Below are 21,178 nucleotides of genomic sequence, written 5' to 3'. Positions count from 1 at the left end.
CCACTATGGTCATTATGTAGACCAGGCTGGCCTTGGAACGCTCAGAGACCTCCTGCCTCTGCCTCCTGAGTGCTGGGATTAAAGGTGTGTGTCACCATGTCCGACATCTATTTTTTTTTCATTAAAAAAAAGTGCTTTGGGAGGGAGAATGCACCCACCAACCCACCACAATTCCCACCCCTCAGTGTCCTCTCTAGACTCCCTTTCTCATCTGCTGGTCTCATGGACCCTGCTGAGCCTTTCCTGGGCTATGGAGGCCCAAGAGGTTGCCCCACACTTACAGGGCAGGGCAGACAGCAGAGGAGTGAGGAGTTGGCTTTTCCCACCCTCTGAATGAAAATCTCAAAGATCCAACTTCACTCCCTAGAGGCAAATGCCACATGGAAGCTGTGCCCGAGTATGGAAGGGGATGGCAATGAAGCAGGTGACCAGACCTCCAGTTGTATGCTCTGAGCACATGCCTCCCCTCTCGGTGCCCCTCCCTTTTCATCTGAGTGATGGAACATTGACCTACCAATTCCATTATGGGATGAGTCATAGCAAGAGGCCAGAGCCTTATCTCTAGAGCTGAAGTGATGCTGACCTTGTTCTTGTGATGACTTTGGAGGCAAGAGGCAGAGAAGGGCCCAGCTCTTTCATTCCAGTAAAAGAGGCTCCAAATAACCATGCATATATATATGAAACAGTATATCAGGAAAGTGCCTGCAAGAGCACTGAAGCTGGGCAAAAGGATTGATGTGAGCCCAAGATGGAGTGCTTTCAGAAGAGATAGTGAAGACAGGCCTCTCTTGTGAGTAGAAAACCAAAGTAAATAAATAACAGGACAAAAATTAGACAAGGGAAGCTAGAGAGATGGGTCTGCTCTTCCAGAGGACCTGGGTTCGATTCCCTGCACCCACATGACAGCTCACAATTATCTGTAACTCCAGTTCCAGGGGATCTGACACCCTCACAACAATGCACATGAAATAACATTAAATAAATTATTTTTTAAAGTTAGGCCTGGCAGCATATGCCTGGGATCCCAGCACTCAGGAGATGAAGGTAGTAGGACTAGAAACTTCAGGTCATCCTTAGCACATGAGACCAGCCTAGACTACATTAGCTGCTGCCTCAAAAATAATAAACACACAAACCATAGGGCACCAAGAATCGAGTTGTGGGCAGGCAGAGGGAGCAGCAATGCAAAGATCCTGGAGAGCAGTTTGCCAGGTGAGAGGCACAAACAGTAAATAACTACTGTGCCTGGAAGCGTGGTGGGCGAGGAGGAGGAGGAGGAGGAGGAGGAGGGGTGGTGGGAGGTGGCAGAAGACAGCGATAGAGGCCACCAACTGGACAGTGGAGCTCAAACTGGCGACGGATAGCTCTTGGGGGGAATGGAACAGGTTTCATGATGCTGGGATTAAAGGCATGTGCCACCACCACTGGACCTGATTTATTTTTTCAACTGTCCTTTTTAGACACTGCTAAGAGTGGACTGTCAGGAACAAGTTGGAACAATCCAGCCAGCAAGACAATAATTACATTAAATAAAGCCAAGTAGTGGTGGTGCACGCCTTCAATCCCAGCACTCCGGAGGCAGAGGCAGGCAGATCTCTGTGAGTTTGAGGCCAGCCTGGTCCACAGAGCGAGTTCCAGGATAGGCTCCAAATCCACAGAGAAACCCTGTCTCGAAAAACAAAAACAAAAACAAAAAAGAATTACATTGGATAATGGAAGACCCCAGGAACTGGATATAGAGAAAGAACAGAAACTATCAAGCAGGAGATGATGAGGCAATCCAGAGATGAGCAACAGCAAGGAAGTCATCACCAACCTCCACCCAGAAGCTGGAGCGATAATGGGAGGAGACTGTGATGGGGCCAGGTTGATCTTGCAAGAGCAAGAGCACAGAATGGGCTCTGTGAAGGAAACCAGACATACAGGGAGAAAAGATGTCTTCCACAGGGGGCTGTAGAGGCCCAGGCTAAGCACCAGAGGGAAAGCACTGGCTTCCCCCTACCTCCCACTTTCCAGTTTTCTGCTGAGTTAACTTTCATTGCCTGAATTCCTCCAAACACGCCTGGCAAGAACAGGGTAGGGAGAGTGGGGAAGGAACCTAAGGGCAAAGCAGAAAAGCTGCCTGAGATGCAGGAGCCAAGGCCAGGCTAGTTAGGAGGGTGCTGTTGTGCTCTGATGGGCAGCAGCAGCAGGCGCCGGGAGGAGACAGAAGAAATAAGTGGATTCCCAGGATCTTGATGGATTAGATTGGGTGTAGGAGAAAGGAAAGCTAGAAAGATAGGAAGTTGTATCGTGACAGCAATTTGCCAAGAAGATTCTGCAAGGGGCCAGTGGGATATAGTCAAGAGTCCTGGTTCTGTTCAGGACGCAGGATGTCTGAGAGCCCCATTAATCAAAGTCCTAGGGAGATCCAAGTCTGGTTCAAGGGAGAAGGAGCTTCAGACACCTAACGGGTTTTTGCCATGGGGCTTGGTGATTGTAACCTGAGATTGTGTCCCCTGAGTTGCAGGGCTTTCCTAGAGTCATCTACAGGGTGTGGGGTGGTGCCAGGAAGGTGCGGGATGTTAGGAATGCTACATACAGGCTGGCCTGGACTGAGGGGTTTGCGTTTGTTTTTTGCGGCAGGGTTTCTCTGTGAAACGCCCAGGCTGTCCTAGAACTCACTGGGATCTCCCTGCCTCTGCCTCCCCGAGTGCTATTAAAGGCGTGTGCCACCACGGTTGGCAGGACTGAGTTTTATGTCGAGACCTTGTTTACTCAAGCTGCACGTTCTGAGTCTGGGAGGGGGTAATTTCCTAATGCACAGGCAGGGCACTTTTTAGAAGAGAGCCGACTCTCTCTATTGTCAGCAGTGACAGTACAAGCATCCGTTTCCTGCTAAGGCATTTTACTCCACAAGGTGAGGTAACATTAGCTGAGCACCCACTCCGTGCCATGCCCTGAGAACTCCGCAAACCTAAAAGTTTTCCCGACTGATTCCTTGAGAAAAGTACTGCCGAACCTAACTATCCCCTGGTCTGTCCGTCCATCCATGCCCCATGTCACGCGCGCAAGGCGGGGAAGGGTCTAGGCTCAGTAAGCCGTACCCTTGGACAGCTTCACAGAAGAGCCTCCAGTCTCCAGCTGGCAGCTGCTAGGACCAAGGGGGCTGGCGCCGGGCCCAACCCTCCCTTACTAGCTTTGTGTGTCTCCAAAGGGCAGCATCAGAGTGACAGCCGGTACCATCTCCACAGAGGCTGTGTTGCTGAAGCTGGGCTACGGCAGGCTCAGCCTTGCATCCATCAATAGGGCCCACCAAACCCCAGAAGAAGATGGCAGCCTGGGCGTCGGAGTCACCTCCTGGGCAGCCTACGAGGTGAGGGGCCCTGAGGAGCATGGGACAGGTCATGGGAATCCTGGAGCTGGAGGCTCCATTTCGCTCTCCCCATAGCAGCCCCAGTGAAGCTTGATCGCTCAGATGGCTAACAACACGGGGATAAGAGCCACGGAACTCGCGGGCTCGGTGGGGTTGATCCTGGCGGTTCTCGTAGAGGTGGGGGCTGTGCTGGGCAACGGCACTCTGCTCGTGGTGGTGCTGCGCACGCCCGGGCTGCAAGATGCCTTCTACCTGGCGCACCTGTGCGTTGTGGACCTGCTGGCAGCCGCCTCCATCATGCCTCTGAGCCTGCTGGCCGGGCCGCCGGGGCTGGGTAGTGTGCCTCTGGACCCCTCATCGTGCCGGGCCGCACGCTTCCTCTCGGCGGCTCTGCTCCCCGCCTGCACACTCGGCGTGGCCGCGCTCGGCCTGGCGCGCTACCGTCTCATAGTGCACCCGCTGCGGCCAGGCGCGCGCCCGGCGCCGGCTCTAGTGCTCACCGCAGTGTGGGCGGCGGCAGCGCTCCTGGGCGCGCTCTCTTTGCTCGGACCACCGCCCGCGCCACCTCCGGCTCCGGCTCGCTGCTCCGTCCTAGCCGGGGGGCTCGGACCCTTCCGGCCGCTTTGGGCGCTGCTGGCCTTCGCGCTGCCCGCCCTCCTGCTGCTGGCCGCCTACGGTAGCATCTTCTTGGTGGCGCGGCGCGCCGCTCTCCGGCCCCCGCGAGGGACCCGGCTCCGCTCCGACTCTCTGGACAGCCGCCTCTCCTTCTTGCCATCCCTCCGGCCACGTCTACCCGGGGGCAAGGCGGCCCTGGCCCCAGCCCTGGCCGTGGGCCAGTTTGCAGCCTGCTGGCTGCCTTATGGCTGCGCGTGCTTGGCGCCTGCGGCGCGCGCTGCTGCAGCCGAGGCGGCTGTCACCTGGGTAGCCTACTCCGCCTTCGCGGCTCACCCCTTCCTCTATGGCCTGCTGCAGCGCCCGGTGCGCTTGGCGCTGGGCCGCCTCACTCGCCAGGCGCTGCCTCGGCCCCCAAAAGTATGCATGCCGCAGGCCTGGCACCCACGGACACTCCTTCAGCGCCTCCAGGGACTTCGCAAGAATCCTGCCCTAGGCCCTTCCGAGGTACCAGAACAGACCCCAGAATTGGCAGGACAGAGCTCGAGTGTGTCAGAAGCCACCTGAAAGATTTCTCCTGAGTTGGAGAAAGGAGGGTGGGATCAGAGGGGTACATCTACGCCCCCCCCCCCGCACACGTTTGGCAGGTACTCTGCCTGGACTACTGGCTCTGAAACGGGAGAGGGTGCTGCTTGGTCAGAACCTGATTCTGAGCTCAGTACTACCTGTGTTCTTTTCCTGGGGCCTCAGTTTCCCCATCTGTACTCTGAACCACCTCCTAAGGACCCCTCCAGTTAGTGTAGGTTTTTAAAATTCATGGATATTCCCTGTCCCAGAGGGGAGAGAAGCCGGCCTGGTCACAGGCAAGAAAGTCCTAAGAGCTCACAGCCAAAGGATGAGAGAAACTGGACAGGGTTTGGGTTACAGCCACAGCGGGAGGAACCAGTGAAGAGACATTCATCTGTGTCGTGGAAAAGCTGGACAGTTCGACTCAAACTCCTTACTCAGACAGCTAGGAAAACAGCCCAAGGGGGCTGGAGAGATGCCTCAGCAGTTAGAGTACTACTGGTTGATCTTCCAGAGGTCCTGAGTTCAATTCCCAGCGACCGCATTGTGACTCACAGCCATCTATAGTGATGCCCCCTTCTGGGGTAGAAGTGTACATGCAAACAGCGCTCATGCATGAAATAAATCTTTAAAAGAAAGAAAACAGCCCGATTGGTTGGGTGCTAACGGCGGGAGACATGACCCCGGAAAGGGTCCTGCAATTTCATCCCAGAACTGACAGGCGGAAGGGGCGGTGATCAACTCGGGCTGCTGGATTCAAACTGGGGTTTTCCAGGGTTTCAGCTACACCCCTTCCCTGGAAGTTTTGTCACCCCAACACCAGTATTCACGGCTTTCTGGTCGCTGAGAATATTTATTCAAAAACAGGGATTGAAAAAACTGTACAGAGTCTGCTGCTGAGAACTGGGCCCCCGCCCCAGGCCACTCCCCCACCCCAGGCAGAGCCCTCTTTGGGTTGCCCCCTGACAAGCCCAGCCAGTCTATTCCAGTCAAAAGGGTATCAGTGGAAGCAGCAGGATCTGCAGGGGATGAAGAGAAGCTTGGCCCCAGCCACCCCTCACTTTCCTCCAGTTCCCACGGGGGCAGTAGGCTTTAAAAGCCCAAAGGGAAGGAGGACATGAGTATCCTCCCATGGCAGGGCACTAGGGAGGCCCTGGCCGTTCCTGGCATCCAAGCATGGGTCTGAAGGGGTGGAGCCCCTGCTCGAGGGCTGCCATAACTCCTAGAACCCTGGGCCAGAAACTGTCCCCTCTCTGAGGAGGAACTCCAAAGACGGGGCAGGGTAGGGGATGCATCCATGCGTCTGGCATTACTGGCGCTTGAGACCCCATGGTGGAGTCTCCTTGGGCAGGAAGGATGTGGAGGCAGCCCCTGCCGGCGGTCCTGCCTGCCCCCACCTGGGCCTCAGCTGGCCTCAGTAGGGGGAGAATTTCTGCCGTTCAGATTTCTTGCTCCCATTGGCCGCTGCCATCTTGGCAGTGTAGGCCGCCAAGCCCGGTGGTGGCCCTGGGGAAGCAGGTGGTAGAGCCAAGAACGGCACAGGCTTGAGGCCGACGAAGTTGGAGAGGGAGATGGCATAAGGTGTGCCCAGCAGGCCTGGGGGAGCTGTGGGCAGGGCCGTCAGGGGTGGCGAGAAAGGGGTGGGCAGGTCTGCGGGGGCTGAGCCAGGTGTCCCCCCAGAGGTAGACTTGGCCGTCTCTAGACTGGAGAGAGGGACACAGAGGGGAGGTGAAGGGGAAGGTGGGGGTGAGACAGGGGCCTTGAGGTTAGCTAAAAGGCAGGAGAGGAGTAGACCGGAGACAAGGCATGGAGCGGGTGTGTTTTGCAAAGGTAGGGAGGGCAGAAAACACAAGCAGATATAACTTGGGTTAAGAGGAGAAATAGAAAAGGCTAACAGCGGAGAGACACATCACAAGGGGCAGAGACAGAAGTAATCACTGAGGCAACATGAATGACTCAGGTAGAAGAATACCACAGGAAAAGGAAAGGGGCTGAGGAGCAGCAGGGATTGGCCCAGAGAGACAGGAAGTTATCCCTTCTTCCCCGCCTGTGCTCAGCCACAGTCCACCCCATGCTTACCAGGCAGTGATGAGGTACTGAGCCAGGGCAATGGAGACCGGTGAGCCTGTGATGGTCACATGCCGCTCGCCAGCACCTTCTGCTTGGTTCCCGATCTTAATATGTGCCCCTGACATCTGCCGGATCTCGCTGATCTTGCTGCCCTGGCGTCCGATCACACAGCCAATCAGCTAGGGGGGAGGCAGAATTTAACCCTTGAGCAAGGTCTATGCCCCGGACCCCTTCACCACCCTCCAGCCCCCCACCTTCTGCTCACATCATTGGGAACCAGGAACTCCTGCGAGCTGGTCTGTGCGCTGGGATCCAGTCCTGAGGCAGAAGAAAAGGACTGGGAGGGTTTGTTCTTGTTTTCTAGGGGCTCCCACCGCAAGGGGTGCCCAGCCCTTCCCGTCTCCTGTCTCCTTCAGCAGGAAGTGCCTACCTGGTACCACACTGGGTGAGGCAAAGGGAACTGCATGGCCTGAGAGCTGCTGGAGCTTGGTGACCTGGGCCAGAGAACAGGGTCAGAGGTTAGAGGGGGCGATTCAGAAAGGGGTGTCTCGGGCTGTGGGTCACTCACCTCTGCAGGGGCCACTGCTCCATACTGACCCTGGACAGAGAAACCCTGTGAGGACCAAGCGGTTAAAAAGGGAGCTGCTATGAGAGCTCAGGATAATTTGGCCCGATCACCACTGTACTCTCCTCAAATCTTCCAATTCTTTCGTTTGTTTGTTTTTTCAAGACAGGGTTTCTCTGTGGCTTTACAGGCTGTCCTGGAACTGGCTCTGTAGACCAGGCTGGCCTCGAACTCACAGAGATCTACCTGCCTCTGCCTCCCAAGTGCTGGGATTAAAGGCATGTGCCACCACCGCCCAGCAATCTTCCAATTCTTTATTCCACTCCCTCCTCCACCTTGATCCCCCTTCTCCAGTAAGGCTTCTAGCCCCTCCTGATGGCTCCCTCACCTGGTTGGCGGAGAGGAGGACAGTACCTAGGGAGAGGCTTGGATGATATGGGATAGTGGCTCCTTTGGGTGGGGACTGGAAGGCAAGGATAGAGAAGCTTTGTCAGGATCAAACCTCCCTGAGAACCCAATAGCCTTAAGGCATCCCCATGGCTCCCATGGAAATGTATCCCAGAGTGCCCCGAGCTTATAATCAGTCTATGGTTCTGCCTGCCCCAAACCATGATGTTACAGCCATGAGACCTAGATGGTGACAAGCATCTAGGGTTCTCTCCTGCCCTCCCCCCAACCCCCCCACCCCCGCCCCAGGAAGCACCTCCAGAATAACAGCACAGATCTGGCGCACACACAGGATGATGGCATCAGGCACCCCAGACACGGTGACAGCACGTTCTGTGGAATTGGGGAGCAGGTCCCCTGCCACCTGCACCTGGGCTCCCGTAGTCTACAATTAGAAAACAGTACCGGCTTCTGTTGGCTCCAACGGTCTAGAGAAAGGCCACAAGGGCCTGGAGCACCTCCCGAGCTCCAGCTCCCTCTCCCAGTGATGGGTAGAAGACACCCAGGGGTGCTATCTCTCTCTGCTCACCTCCCGGATCTCCTTGATTTTTGTGCCTGCCTTCCCAATCAGTGATCCACATTGGCTGGCAGGGATGACAAGGCGCAAGGTCACGGGAGGCCTGGAGACACTGCCACCGTTTGCAGGAGCAGCGCAAAGGTCCTGGGGCAGAGAGACAGTGAGTCAGCCATGTGTGCCCCTGCTACTCCCCAGCCCTCCCTCAAGTACTTTCCTGAAGAGGGATAAGGAGAGTACTTCCTCCCTAGACGTCCTCCAAGAGAGCATGGCCTTGGACTTGACCTTCCCTCCCCCATAGCCACTATCTGGAGACAGGGTCAGGTTTCTCGAAGGCAGCCACCCTCGGATCCCACCCGTTAGGCACGGACCTCATCCAGCTTGAAGGCGATCATGGAGACTGCATGGAAAACAGCAGCTGTAGACCCAGTAATGGTGGTGATCCGCTCGGGGCAGGAGCCCTCAGAGATGGTTATCCTGGCACTGCTCTGCAGATGTGGGACAAGCACTGGGCAGCAGGCTTCTTCCCCACTGTGGTGCCGGGGGGGGCCCTGCCTGCCTGCCCCACCCACTAGGCCCCAGCCAATACTAGAAACCGGCATTCTTTGGGGCACTCAGTTACCCCAGGTGTAGTGATTCAGAGGAAAGGGTGGCCACCTCCCTCCCCTCAACATCAGGGCCCTGGGCTCCTCCCCTGACCCCATCTTTACCTGCTCCCGAATTCGCTTTACAGTCTCTCCCTTCTGTGGGAGACAAAAACCAAGATTTCCTAAGTGGTTGCTTCTTAACCAGGGCTGAAGTTCAACTTGAGGGGAACACAGAGAGCAGAACTGGACACCTACCTTCCCAATGATGCTGCCCACTTCCTGTAGAAATAACAAGAGTAGACTCAGATGGGTATGAATGTGCCAGGCCCGGCTCCTCCTGTCTCGCCGGCAGGGAAGCAGCACTAAGACCAGACATGTGCTGCCACTGGCCTATGCCAGCCCCACCCACTCACCTTCCCATGCATCAGCATCCGCAGAGTGAGGGTGATGCTAAGCTCTGGCTCCTCCTCCAGCCCCGCATCTGAACTGCTCATTCTGTCAGGCGGGGCTGGGGCCACAGCGGCCCGGGAGTGTGTCCACGCTGTGGCTCAGCTGGCTCTGGGTGGGACAGAAGGAAACAGAGTCTGAGAGGTGCCCTGGTTACCCTGCCACTGCTCTTCCATGGGGACCTCAAGGCCAGGCCCGCCAAACTCAAAGAGAAGGGAGACAGCGTGGGTCTTGAGTTCTGCATGTCCCTCTGACCAGTGTATTTGTGTGCATCTTCTTGGCTGTGTAATCCTTGTCATTTAAGCCTTCTGGGCCTCAGTCACCTAGAAAATAGTTACCAAGTCCTACCCTCCAATTTATGAGAGTTAAAAGATGAGATACTCACATGACAGATACCCATTTCCCTGACTATTGTTCCCTTCCTCTCAAGTATTAGGAGGATGGCAGGGGCTTAGAGCTCAGTGTTTGACTGCTTGCCTAGAATATATGCCGCCTTAGGCCTGAGCACAGCGTGGGAGGAGAGGGAATACACGAAGAGGTCTGGACAGCCATGAGAAAGCGCAGGCCAGCTTCCTCCCTCCCTTGGAGGAGAGCATCCCTGTAGATTGAGCCTCCACTGTGGAATCAAAGCCGAAAGTTTACTCTGGGCCAGGCACATGCCTATAAACCCAGGATGCACCCAGGCTAATGCACGAGGCTCTCATTCAAGGGTAGCTTGAACTATGTAGTGTGACCCTGTTTCAACAAGAGAAAGAAAAGTTTACCCTAAGTACTCACACTCATGTTTCCAGAGGCCAGGGCTGTCTGTCTGGAGAAGAGGTCAAAGAGGAAGCTAGAGCCTGGCAAAGGTTTGGGGCAGGAGCCCCATGAGGTGATTTCCCATGGACTTCGGTCATTAGAGGAGAGGGTCACTGTAGACCACTCTAGGCACAATCCACTCAACAGTGACATGGGGGTAAAGGTAGGCTCTCTACAGTGGCATTTCTTATCCATTTCCTACATTCTCAGAAGGGCCCGTGCACAGGAGGTAAGAAGTGTGAAGACTAGCCACATACCCCACCTAGAACACACTACTGTACCAGAAACATGTCACTGGGGCTCAATCTCCACACACATCAGAAAGGATCTGCCCCCTTGGAACTGGGCAATGAGTAAGAGAAGGATTTGGTGGGCTGCAGGAATGTCAAGGCCATTAGCTGATGGAGCAAAACCGAGCCTGAGATTAGCTACTGGGATTAGTTTAGCCGCCAACCCTCCCCACCCGACCCCTTTTCATGCCTCAACTTAATCCTGAACCTTAATCCTCCTCAGAAATCCTTTAGCAGCGGCTGTCTCCCGCCAAGGCCCAGCCTTGATGGGGAACTCATTGGTGACCAGAATTCAAGGAGGACAGACAATGAAATCTACTGGTGCCAACAGAGAGTCTGAACCCAGATGTCATTAACCACAGGAATTCCTTCTGCCTAGAAGGGTGTTGGGACAAAGGATAAATGGTCCCCAACGGGAGTACTTTAGAGGACTCAGGACACCTTTGCCAGGTTTCAGAGCTCTGCCCAAAGCCTTCTTCTGAATATGGATAGGGGGTTCCCAACCTGGCTTTCTCTTGAATACCTGAGTGATCCACTGTACCAAAAGGCAGTTTCCTTTCCTCCTTGCAAGGGGGACAATCAGGATGGCAGCATTACTCCTAAGTGTTTTTTTCCAGGTGCCCACTTCTTCCATTTGAGTTCTGCCATAGACGCGCCAGAGGGTGGAGACCAGCAATAGATTCAGGGCCTGTGTTCTTTGGGCATCCTGGCCAGCCTCACGCTGGCTGCCCTTGCTAGACATTCCCCTGGCTGCCTGCACTTCCCCCATCAAAGCGCCTGTGATGACGTGCATAGTTTCTGACTCCCTGGACAGCCAAGCCTGGGAGCCCCTTAGAACAGGAGCCAAAGCTGCCACCTTCTCCTTGTGTCCCCAGGGCTCAGTTCAGAGCCAGGCTGCAGAGGGTGCTCGGACAGACCAGTGACGGGAGCAGATGAACTTGTTCCACAGAAGGGGAACCTAACGCATAGAGGGTCTGTAACCTGCCCAAGGTCATGGGAAGAAGGGGTATAGAGGGAAGAACGGGGTCCAGCAAGCTCCTGTCGACCTGGACCAGGTTCCATCTGGGTCCCATTTGTGGCTGTTGCAGTCTTGGTCTTTCAGCCCTTTCCTGAGTGGGGCTTAGACTTCAGTGGCCCAGGGAGCTTCTGCCTAACAAGTGGATGTTTGGAAAAATCTGTTCGGAAAACACTGATGGCTTATCTTGGGCCATAGAATCTTAACCTCCAGAATTCGGTGGACTCAAAATTGGGTGATAAACTGTGGGAGATCTGTTGTGACCCCAGGAGAAATGAAACTGCTAGTCTTGCTACGAAGATGCCTAGGTCTGCAGCAGAAATCCACTGCCCCAAATTCAATGTGTGACCTTGGCCTAGCTCTTCCCTGTGCTGGATCTAGATTTACCCACCTGCATTGTTAGGGGAGTCCAGGTAAGGGAGAGTTGCCGGTATCTCCATAACCCTGTTCTGAGAGACCCTTGAGTTTTTCCTATCTTTTGGGAAGAATAGGGCTGCTGACGCCCCTCCAGGCCTTTTTCCCAGAGGCCTAAGCACAAGTAGCCCCGCTGGGCATTCATCACCAGATGCCCTGCTTCTACTGGGGTTTTAAGGAGTATCTTTCTGCTTCAGTCTGGTGGGCCCGTCTCTGCTGGGCCACCCACGTGGCAGCCACACATCATGCCACACTGACCTCCAGCTCACCTCTGAGGGTGCCCAGCCCCCTCTGGTCAGCAGAGCTCCCTGGCAGAACATCCCACTCTCAGACCAATCCTCTGACCTCGGGCCTTCGGTCTTGCTTCCCAGGCCCCCTCCCCAGACCGAGTGCCTACTCCTTCTGAACCTGGCTTCCTGCCACTCAGGATGGAGGGGTTGTGAGGGGGGTGACAGCTGTGTAAGCGATGGTGACTGCCCCCTTCCTGCCCCTCCCCCCCAGCTGTCTCTCTCCCATGACAGCTGCCCAATCAAAGGGCCGGGGGCTTAGCCAGCTTCCCCCCCCCCCCACAAGCAGGGATCAAGTGTCCTCCCTGGCTTTGTTCTAGTGCAAGAACAATCCAGGGGAGGGGAGGGCTCCTGGGGCCAGTTGAACTAAGTAAGCTGGCCCGCCCCTTGGGGGATTCCCTCTGCTCTACGGCCCAGTGTGTCTGGACCACTAGAGACTGTGGACCCACCTGGGCTGCAGAGGTTGGGAGAATCCAGTCTCCAACTTCACTCCATGTCTCATGCCCACCTTAGCACTCCTAAGCAGTCTCTTTCAATGCTTACTCCAAAAACACTCATGATGGCCACACCCGATGATGCTGGGGAACGGTTAAGCATCGGGCATGGCAGGGTGTGGCAGGAAGGTGGCCATTGGGCCTTGAGGAGGGGATTGACAGCCTTGAGAGCTCCTGGTTCCCTTGTCCATCCCCTACTCTGTGGCATGCTCACCCTTGCTGATTAGCCTGGTCCCCAGAGAACTGCCCAGCATCCTTAGACCCAGGGGCCCAGCTCAGCCTTTCGGCTCCCAGGATGGTCAATCATCACTAGTTTGGAGGGAGGATACGGTGGGGGATGGGGTGGGGGATGGACACGGAGACTAGGGGAGCAGTTGCAGGCTCTGGTTTCTTGATTCAAGTCTGTCTGGTAAAGTGCCAGGGAGGAGGAACACAGAAGAGTTAGAAACTGATAAAACTGGTAGATATCAGAAATGCTATCCCCCTCTCCTTTGAGCCACCCAAGAGTCTTCACAGCCGAGGGAAACCAAGGCAGGCTCAGGCCGGGCTCAGTACTACTGTCTAACCAAGTTGAGAAAACTCTCCAATTGCCATTCTCCATGCTGAAGAGTGTGTGCTCACTCTGCTGTCTAACAACCACCACGGAGCCCCAGGGGGTAAAGTCCGACCTCTATGGCCCAGCCCCTACCAACCCCTCTTGTTGCATGGCATCTCTATCCCATTCCTTATACATACCAAGCCGCAAAATAGTTCTAGAACCTCCAGGCCTCAGACAGAGCCTTTGCCTGGCTGCAATTCTGCCTTGAAATACTTATCCCCTTCGCTATCTGGCAAAATTATTCTGGAATGCCTCCTCCTCCATGGAGCCCTCCAACCTTTCAAATCAGATGAAATTCTTCTGGCCTCTGTGCTTCCCAAAGTCACAACTACAAGTCAAAGGAGGCCCAGTGGGGCCTTTCTGGGCCTGTCTTTTGCCACAGAAGAATAGGAAATTTGAGACAGGACCTGGCCCTGGAAGGGGGTAGGGCTGGGGCTCACGGGCCTTGTAACATTAGAGACCATCACACCTCAGAGTCTTGGGGCTGTCAGCACATGGGTAGCATCAGGACATGCCTGGTCAGAATTCCAGGTTCCGGCTCAGCATCCTAGCCTGTCCCTGCTGGCGTTTGTGAGGAATTTGAGAGTTCTGAGAAACCAGAGTGGGTCCCCTAGCAGCAAGAGGAGCTGGTAGAAATGCTGTAGAGTGAGACGGATAGGTTTCACAGCACTGAGGTGGGTTCAGCCAATCACAACCAGAAAAGCCTCACCAATCAAGAGAGGAACCTGAGGCCTAGGGAGGAAGAGGGTTGTTTAGAAGACCGCATTGGTGGTGACAGGCAAGCCAGGAGAACCCATGGGTCCACCTGCGCAGCTCAGAGCCCTTTCCTTCAAGAGTAACGGTCACGGAGGCTGGAGGAGAGCAGGAGGGTGGACCGAGCCTGTCTGGGGACACAGGGTGGGGCAGGCTAGCCTCTGCGGCCTGGGCCTGCCAGGGTGTGTGGGCCGCGGCTCCCAGCCCCCCACCCTGAGCGTGCAAAGAGAACAATCCCCTTGTGTTTGGGCAGCCTGAGCCTGCATGCTGATGAAGGCTAGGGGTGGGGGCTGGGATGGGGTGCTGCGAAAGTTGAGGGGGTTCCAGGACCTAGAGGGATAATATTCTCAAATGAAGAAACAATAGACCCCCCCCCCCAGTACTGGCACTGAGGCCACCAGGGTGACCGCACTGAACATCAAAAGCCAGAGATCAACTCCTGACCAACGCCTGGGTTCTAAGAGCTCTTTATAGGGGGAAGAAGGGCCCCTGGAGGCACATGCCTTGTTGGTCCAGCAAGAAGGTAACCATCCTGGGGACCCACAGCCACACATTCTGAGAGACAGGGTGGACCAAGGTACATCCCCTTGAAGACCATTCCCTTGGGTGCCAGGGTGGGGCGGGGCCCTGGGTGCCACAGGTCTCAAGATGGCGGGCCTGGTTTAGGAGAGTGAGGAGGTGGGCACCTCCCTCTCCTGGCCAGGCATGCCTGAGGGCCAGGTTGAAGTAAGTGGACCCTTCACCGCCACCCCACCACAGTACCCAGGCCAACAAGCTAGGTCAGAGGTGAAGATGTAGAGCCACAGGGAATGAGGGACCACTTTGTGCTCCCAGACATCATCTCCATCCCCCCCTTGGCCTGGAGGTCCTTGTCTGGCTCCTGCAAGGACTGCAGAGAATGGGAAGGGGTGTGTGCGAGCCAGGAGCTGCAGAGAATGGGAAGGGGTGTGTGCGAGCCAGGAGCCGCAGAGAATGGCAGATGAGAAGAGACGAAGTAGAAACCGAACCTGGGGAATGAGGTCCAGAACTAAGAGCAAGCTCAAAGGACAGAAACAGCAAATAGGATGGGAGCCTCAAACCTGGTACCCAAGGTCCAAGAAACCCCTCCCTGAAGTGGGGTGTTCCCCTGGAAAACCAACGCCCCCCACCTGTGCAGGCCTCAGCCGTATTGGACAGGGACCGTGTTCCTCGCAGTCTCCCCAGGACCGCGATCGGTGCACACAGGAGAGGATTCTCCGCCCCCCAGCGAACCCCCAAACTTCATGGCCCCCGCCCGGACCGCGCCTTACCTCGCTGGGGTTGTTCTGCGGCGGCGGCAACGGCGGCGCGGCGGCTGGGCCGCTCAGTCCCACATTGTCCCCGGGAAAGGCGGCCGCTCACAACTGCGAGTGACATCAGCTGCGAACAATGAGGGGTTTGACAGGCGCGGAGCCCGGCCGGCCCGGAGCCCGGCTCCGCGCCCCCCACCCCCACCCCCCGGCCCGCCTGGCCCGGCCCCGCCCCGCCCCCTCCCCGGATCCGATTACAGCGCGGCGGGCCCGCCCCAGCAGCCCCAGTGCCGCAGCCGCCCGCCCCGCCCCGCCCCGCCCCGCGCCGCGCCGCGCCGTCCGGCGTCCCGAGCGGCCGCCGCTTCCGGGAGGGAGCGATCGACCCTTCCTCTGCGGCTCACCAGGTCCTCGGGATCCTCCTAGTGTGGCTCTCGCTGTCTTTCCCGCCCAGCGCTTCTGCCGAGCTCCCCGCAGCCTTCATCTCAGCCCGGGCCGCGCCTCCCGGCTTCGGTCCCACAGCCCTACGCCCTGCCCCGGCTCTCGCTTCTCCATGCTTCACTCCGGGGTCCAAACCTACAAGATCGACCACCTACGGCTTCCGCACCATCCGGCCCTAGTCCGCCTAGGACAGGTTACCGGACCAGCTGGAGGAGGGGCCTGAAAGCGGTGTGGCCCTTAAGCACCCAGTCCCGTGATCCCCCCAAGTCTACTGCCAAATTCCTTTTGGACCTAGGGTTATAAGGGACGAATCGCCATTAGATCCTTTACTAGGAAAGGGATACGAGTGCGTGTGGAGGGGGGTGCTGAGCCTGCCCCTCCCCCATCTCCGAGCAGATATTCTCCCCCTTTCCGTAATCCGCTCATGCTGGTCCCACTGACCTCCACCTCCCCCCTAAGCTGAATCTCTTGGCACCTGGGTGTGTGTGGGTGGGGAGGGGAATCCAATCTCTCTTTCCCTCCATCTGGCCTAGTGGACAAAGGGCAGGGGGAACCATCTGGTCCCGCCAGAGTGGGGGAGGAGCCCACAGTGGCAGTCCCAAGGGGAAGGGGGAGGGGCGGCGCTCCAGAGACAGCAAAAGCATGTGAGGTCTAATTGCATCACTTTATTTCTGGGACTTCCACAGTCGGTCTCCGCATCCCACCCCCCAAATCTCATAGCAGGAAACAAGCTTGGCTGAGAAGATGCAGCCTTGATGACCTGGGGAGGTGTGCAGCCCCCCAAAAAGAAGGGGAAAAGATAAACGAGGATATTTGAAAGTCAGAGGAGTGTACCTCCCCTTCTGAGGAAGCAATTCTAGTGTGGGACCAGTTGCAACGTGTAGGTGAGAGAAATCTAGGGCTGGCCACATCCTTACCCTGACAGGTGGGTCTTTTACAAAGACTGGCTCATAAGGAGGTTCTCACCTTCCTTCACAGGGAATTGCACGTGCACCTGTGCAAGCATGCGATGCAAAATGTACAAGAATGTGGGTATCATTCCCAGCATGTAGACCCACGTGCTGCTCCCGAGGGAAGGGCTCTGTTTGGGTGTGGGATAAATCTAAACAAACATTCATATGTGTATGTTTCTGTGGCCTAAGAGGGGTGGGGGAGTGCAGGGAAGGTCTGGCCTGCCCGGCAGCTGAGGAAGGAGGTGAAGGGAAAGGAAAGGAAGGCAGTGAAAGCCAAGCAAGGAAGCCCATAGGAGGAGCTCATGGATTACCCGCAATCAGTTTTCTCCAAGCAAGGAAACCTGTAGGAGGAGCTCATGGATTACCCGCAATCAGTTTTCTCCAAGCAAGGAAGCCTGTAGGAGGAGCTCATGGGTTACCCGCAATCAGTTTTCTCCAAGCAAGGAAACCTGTAGGAGGAGCTCATGGATTACCCGCAATCAGATTTCTCCAAGCAAGGAAGCCTGTAGGAGGAGCTCATGGGTTACCCGCAATCAGTTTTCTCCAAGCAAGGAAGCCTGTAGGAGGAGCTCATGGGTTACCCGCAATCAGTTTTCTCCAAGCAAGGAAGCCTGTAGGAGGAGCTCATGGGTTACCCGCAATCAGTTTTCTCCAAGCAAGGAAGCCTGTAGGAGGAGCTCATGGGTTACCCGCAATCAGTTTTCTCCAAGCAAGGAAGCCTGTAGGAGGAGCTCATGGATTACCCGCAATCAGTTTTCTCCAAGCAAGGAAGCCCATAGGAGGAGCTCATGGATTACCCGCAATCAGATTTCTCCCCTTGAACCCGAGGCTTCATCCACTTGATTTTACCTCCTTGATCTTACCTGTCACTCACTGCAAGAGAAAAGCAGAAATGACAGGAACCCAGGCAGATGTATAGACAGACCTGTTGCAGGTGAGGTTCAAGCCAGAGACCAGAAGACAGTGGGAGATCCCAGAGCAGGCAGGCCGTCACCCCTTTCAGCAGGACTGGGTCTCATGCTAGCCCCTGCAGGAAAGCCAGCAGCCCTGTGTGCCACTCATCAGGCTTGTCCAGGTAGCAAGGATGCCCCGCCCCTTCCATGACCAGCACTTTGTGGTTGGGCAGCTGCTTCAGATGTTGAAAGCTGGAGGAACCCATGGGGTCCTGGTCTCCGTATACAATCAGAGCTGGGGTCTGAGAGAAAGAAAAGGAGGGCAGAATCAAGGGGCTTGCCTCACCAGCCCCAGTCTCCTAAGTTCTTCCTGCCCACCCAAGGACAGATAAGCTGATCAGTGGTGGGGACCTGAATTTGTACCTTCCCCAGTACACAGTTTTATACAGGCTTTGGCATGTAATCTATCAAGTCAACCAAAGGAGTTAGGTGGTCAGATCTCCCCAGAAACCACCCCACTGGTTAGCCAGCTTCCAGTTGAGGAAGGCCCACGGATGGACTCCACCTTGCTCCTGACATGCCACCTCAGCTTCACACACACACTCGCACACACACGCATGCACGCGCACACACACACGCACACGCACGCATGCACGCGCACACACACACTGTACCTTAACACTGGCATAGTCAGCAGCCTTGATTTTGTCCGTGCAGACCGGAGCCACTGGTACATAGCCCCGGAGTCGGGAGCCTGGGGCCACGAGGAAGGGCAGTGCATACATGCCACTTAATGATGGACTGATCACAACTGGGGATCCCAGCTCCAAGGCATCCACCACAGCAGCTAGGAAGCTGCTAGGGGCCAATTCCCCAATAGGAGCGGGGGCTGCTGCTTCCTTGGAACGCCCAAGACCTGCAGGGATCCAGGTGTAGGAGAGACAAAGGCAATGAATGGAAAGCACTTCTTTCAGCAAGTGCTCCTCGGCCAATCCTTCTGTGCCCAGGTTCATGTAACACCGGTGGACTGGGTTCATTCACACCCACAGCCCACTGTACCATATTGTGGCAAGAATGAGGCACTTTTTTCCAGGTTTGCATTCCTACTAACAGTGTCCTGAAAAAGAATCAAGCTCTGGAGTCTATCCAAGACAGGTCTAAGTCCCAGTTCTCCATTTACTACAGAGATGACCACAGGTCAGACCTCTCAGCCCTCCACAGCTGCCCAGTTTCCCCTCTCTGTTTAAAAGGAATGAGGAACGTCCCTGCCATTTAAACATGTGAAAACTGTTTAAAAGGCACCTAGCTCTGAACTGACACCAGATGGGGTCCTGAGGGGAATGCTTCTGCGCTGGGACCCACCCGTTATCCCCCCTAACAACATTAGCTGTGGACCTTCACTCTGAAGCTCAGCCCAACCCACTGTTGGAAGCAAGCCTGGCCAGGGTGGATATCTGCCCTTGAAACCTGAAACCATATCAGCTCTCACACGTGAGGGGATTAGATTCACTCAGATAGGCTATGGCTCCAATTTCTCACTAGGCACTAAGATGGGTGGGGCTTGGTGATCCAGGTTAGGGCAGGCAATCTGGAAGCTATTCCCTCCTCCTGCAGTGCCCAAGGACTCTCCTTGCAAATAGGTGACCAGGTACTTAGCCACCCATCAGGCCCTGTCATGCTTCCCAAGGCCCCGAAAGCCTTACTGTCAAGCCTTCCACCAGCCTGTGAGTAAGGCTCTGTCAGGGTACTTTACTTCCGCTCATCTGAGCACCATCACTACTCCGCAGTACATTCACAGCGACAACCTCCCTCTGTGCTCACTAGGGACAGCCTCCTCCTGCTGTGGTATGGTACAGTGAAGCCCAGAGACACTGAGACACAGGCTCAGAAACAGTGAAAAGCAGCTCAACAGTTAGTTTATCGACCCTACCAACCAGAGCAAGACTAGACAGGTTCAAAGTTCAAATGCAGTATATGCCTAACTGTCAAGCTCAGGGCCCTGCCTGGCTGAAGCCTTCCAGTCCTCTGTCCTCAAGTCTTCCCCAACCCTGGCCCAGAAGCCCACCCAGAAGTACCTGGTAGGTCAATGGCCACAGCCCTGTAGCCAGCCTCTGCCAGCCTATGCAGAGTACCCAGGTTCTGCCAGGTCTCAGAGGAGTATCGGATACCGTGCAACAGCAGCACAGAGAACCGAGCAGCCTGCCCATTGCCAGGCCGAGCCTCTCTGAAGAACAGTCCCTGGCCCTGCACCTGGATGGTGCCCTCCTGCTGATCCACACTGGCCATGCTCGATGGTGGTGTGCCTGCAGTTCAAAGCCAGGCTGATGAGAACACCCTGCCTGGGGACAGCAGGGAGCAGTTAGGTGACTACCAGTCCCTAAGATCTGAATTATGGTCAGGAAAAGCAGGTGTTACCTCTGCCTCTTCCACTCAGTTGTGTGATGTTGGACTTTGACTGGCTTAGCTGAAATATGGCAGAATTAGGAATTTAAGAAAGGCCGGAGCCGGGCGTTGGTGGCGCACGCCTTTAATCCCAGCACTCGGGAGGCAGAGGCAGGCGGATCTCTGTGAGTTCGAGGCCAGCCTGGTCTACAAAGCGAGTCCAGGACAGCCTCCAAAGCTACAGAGAAACCCTGTCTCGAAAAACCAAAAAAAAAAAAAAAAAAAAGAAAGAAAGGCCGGGCGTTGGTGGCGCAGCCTCTAATCCCAGCACTCAGAAGGCAGAGGCAGGCGTATCTCTGTGAGTTCGAGACCAGCCTGGTCTACAGAGCGAGTTCCAGGACCGCCTCCAAAAACTACAGAGAAACCCTGTCTCGAAAAAAAAACAAAAACATGATTCATACATGCCCGGAACATACTAAGTGCTCAATCGAGAATAAATACTGTCTTGATTGGCCTCATCTAACCCAGCACTATCATACGGTAGGTGAACTGGCAATACAGGCAGGAGTGAGACCAAGTTTGCTTGGGATAAAGGCCCATTTTCCAGAGGCAGAAACACATGCACCAGTCGGCAAGAACTTTGGAATTCCTGAATGCCAGGGACGCGGGGTGTACAGAGTGCTGGCCGCTGGAGCCCAACCGGTTGACGCAGCAGTGACCTGCGTTCCGTGCCCGCCCCACAATTCCCGATTCCTGGAACTGTCTGAAGGAAGCACTGGAAGGAGGGGCAGCCCAGAGAGAGGTGACCTGGAGAGCCGAGATGAGAAGGCTTGGGGCACGCGGGTTCTGAGTGGAGACACAAAGAAAGAGTGGAGAGAGCAGAGTGATACCTGGGGGTTGCGTGGTCTTCAGCAGGAGAATGGCGAGTGCTGTTGGCGGGTGGGGAGAAAAGTAGGAAAGGGGCCGGGCAGGGGGTGGGGACAGGACTGGGGATCCCGGGCGCCCTCTTTTGGTCACAAACTACCGCAAATGACACCTTAACCTTTAGTTCTCCGACTGAGTCTATTTCCCCAGCCCCGCCCCCAGCCCCAAGTGCCCCAAAAGCTGGGCTGAAGATCTAGAAACCCTCAGCTATCTGCCCCACACGGAAGTGGCCTGCCTTGAAGGAGAAAGCTATTTCTGGTATCCCTGCTGTCCGCCCCCCTAAACCGCCCTCACCCCGAGTCAGGACAGTCCAGGGACGAGCTGTGCACCTGTCATGAAGCTGACAGCCTACGTTACGTACCAGCCTGGAAGGCTCCGTCCAAGTTCAGCCAGGTGGCATAGTAGTCTTTTCTGAGCCTATAGAATGATCTGGTTAATGCCAACCTTGGCAGAATACCAACAAGTAGTGAACCTTTTTGCGCCCTCCTTGCCCCGGGGCCTGGTTGC

The 21,178-nt window shown here is 55.8% G+C and overlaps 3 protein-coding genes across 9 annotated transcripts; 1 reads left to right on the top strand and 2 right to left on the bottom strand.

The window, feature by feature from the left end:
• Window positions 1-3,119: 3,119 nt before the first annotated feature.
• Gpr62 (G protein-coupled receptor 62) lies at window positions 3,120-5,168 on the top strand. The gene has a single exon (XM_013117011.3). The coding sequence runs from the start codon at window positions 3,458-3,460 to the stop codon at window positions 4,532-4,534; it is 1,077 nt and encodes a 358-aa protein (XP_012972465.1). The 5' UTR covers window positions 3,120-3,457; the 3' UTR covers window positions 4,535-5,168.
• Window positions 5,169-5,367: 199 nt separating this feature from the next.
• Window positions 5,368-15,715, bottom strand: Pcbp4 (poly(rC) binding protein 4). Of its 5 annotated transcripts, XM_013117008.3 has the most exons (14): window positions 15,483-15,715; window positions 15,103-15,211; window positions 9,131-9,275; window positions 8,973-8,996; window positions 8,841-8,873; window positions 8,502-8,618; window positions 8,146-8,277; window positions 7,873-8,001; window positions 7,558-7,632; window positions 7,173-7,217; window positions 7,035-7,098; window positions 6,870-6,922; window positions 6,614-6,783; window positions 5,368-6,237 (listed from the first exon to the last, which is right to left on the bottom strand). In XM_013117008.3, the coding sequence occupies exons 3-14, from the start codon at window positions 9,209-9,211 to the stop codon at window positions 5,949-5,951; spliced, it is 1,212 nt and encodes a 403-aa protein (XP_012972462.1). In that variant the 5' UTR covers window positions 9,212-9,275; window positions 15,103-15,211; window positions 15,483-15,715; the 3' UTR covers window positions 5,368-5,948. The 5 variants fall into 5 exon arrangements, with proteins under 5 accessions (XP_012972462.1, XP_012972464.1, XP_012972463.1 ...); XM_013117010.3 differs by lacking the exon at window positions 15,483-15,715 and having other exon boundaries at window positions 5,368-6,040; window positions 15,103-15,288; XM_013117009.3 differs by lacking the exon at window positions 15,483-15,715 and having other exon boundaries at window positions 6,614-6,756; window positions 15,103-15,287.
• A 449-nt stretch (window positions 15,716-16,164) lies between these two features.
• Abhd14b (abhydrolase domain containing 14B) lies at window positions 16,165-20,755 on the bottom strand. 3 transcript variants are annotated; one of them, XM_013117013.3, is made up of 5 exons: window positions 20,638-20,703; window positions 19,781-19,829; window positions 19,441-19,668; window positions 18,040-18,281; window positions 16,165-17,667 (listed from the first exon to the last, which is right to left on the bottom strand). In XM_013117013.3, exons 3-5 carry the CDS (start codon window positions 19,649-19,651, stop codon window positions 17,488-17,490), a joined length of 633 nt encoding a protein of 210 aa, XP_012972467.1. In that variant the 5' UTR covers window positions 19,652-19,668; window positions 19,781-19,829; window positions 20,638-20,703; the 3' UTR covers window positions 16,165-17,487. The 3 variants fall into 3 exon arrangements, with proteins under 3 accessions (XP_012972467.1, XP_005074917.1, XP_012972466.1); XM_005074860.4 differs by lacking the exon at window positions 19,781-19,829 and having other exon boundaries at window positions 20,638-20,755; XM_013117012.2 differs by lacking the exon at window positions 19,781-19,829 and having other exon boundaries at window positions 19,441-19,704; window positions 20,638-20,725.
• Between the last annotated feature and the right edge of the window lie 423 nt (window positions 20,756-21,178).

This window comes from Mesocricetus auratus, unplaced genomic scaffold (genome assembly GCF_017639785.1).
Source record: "Mesocricetus auratus isolate SY011 unplaced genomic scaffold, BCM_Maur_2.0 Super-Scaffold_100691, whole genome shotgun sequence".
NCBI lineage: Eukaryota > Metazoa > Chordata > Mammalia > Rodentia > Cricetidae > Mesocricetus > Mesocricetus auratus.
This window is presented reverse-complemented; position numbering and strand designations above follow the sequence as displayed.

Bases quoted from the DNA above. Each gene is read 5' to 3' on its own strand.
- Gpr62 (XM_013117011.3), top strand. From the start codon at position 3,458: ATGGCTAACAACACGGGGATAAGAGCCACGGAACTCGCGGGCTCGGTG.
- Pcbp4 (XM_013117008.3), bottom strand. From the start codon at position 9,211: ATGAGCAGTTCAGATGCGGGGCTGGAGGAGGAGCCAGAGCTTAGCATC. The intron at 7,099-7,172 runs GTGAGTGACCCA...TCTCTGGCCCAG, and splicing joins GAGCAGTGGCCCCTGCAGAG to GTCACCAAGCTCCAGCAGCT. The intron at 6,238-6,613 runs GTAAGCATGGGG...CCCTCTCTCCAG, and splicing joins CAGTACCTCATCACTGCCTG to TCTAGAGACGGCCAAGTCTA.
- Abhd14b (XM_005074860.4), bottom strand. From the start codon at position 19,651: ATGGCCAGTGTGGATCAGCAGGAGGGCACCATCCAGGTGCAGGGCCAG. The intron at 18,282-19,440 runs GTACTTCTGGGT...GGATCCCTGCAG, and splicing joins TGTGGCCATTGACCTACCAG to GTCTTGGGCGTTCCAAGGAA. The intron at 17,668-18,039 runs GTACAGTGTGTG...TCTTTCTCTCAG, and splicing joins CTGACTATGCCAGTGTTAAG to ACCCCAGCTCTGATTGTATA.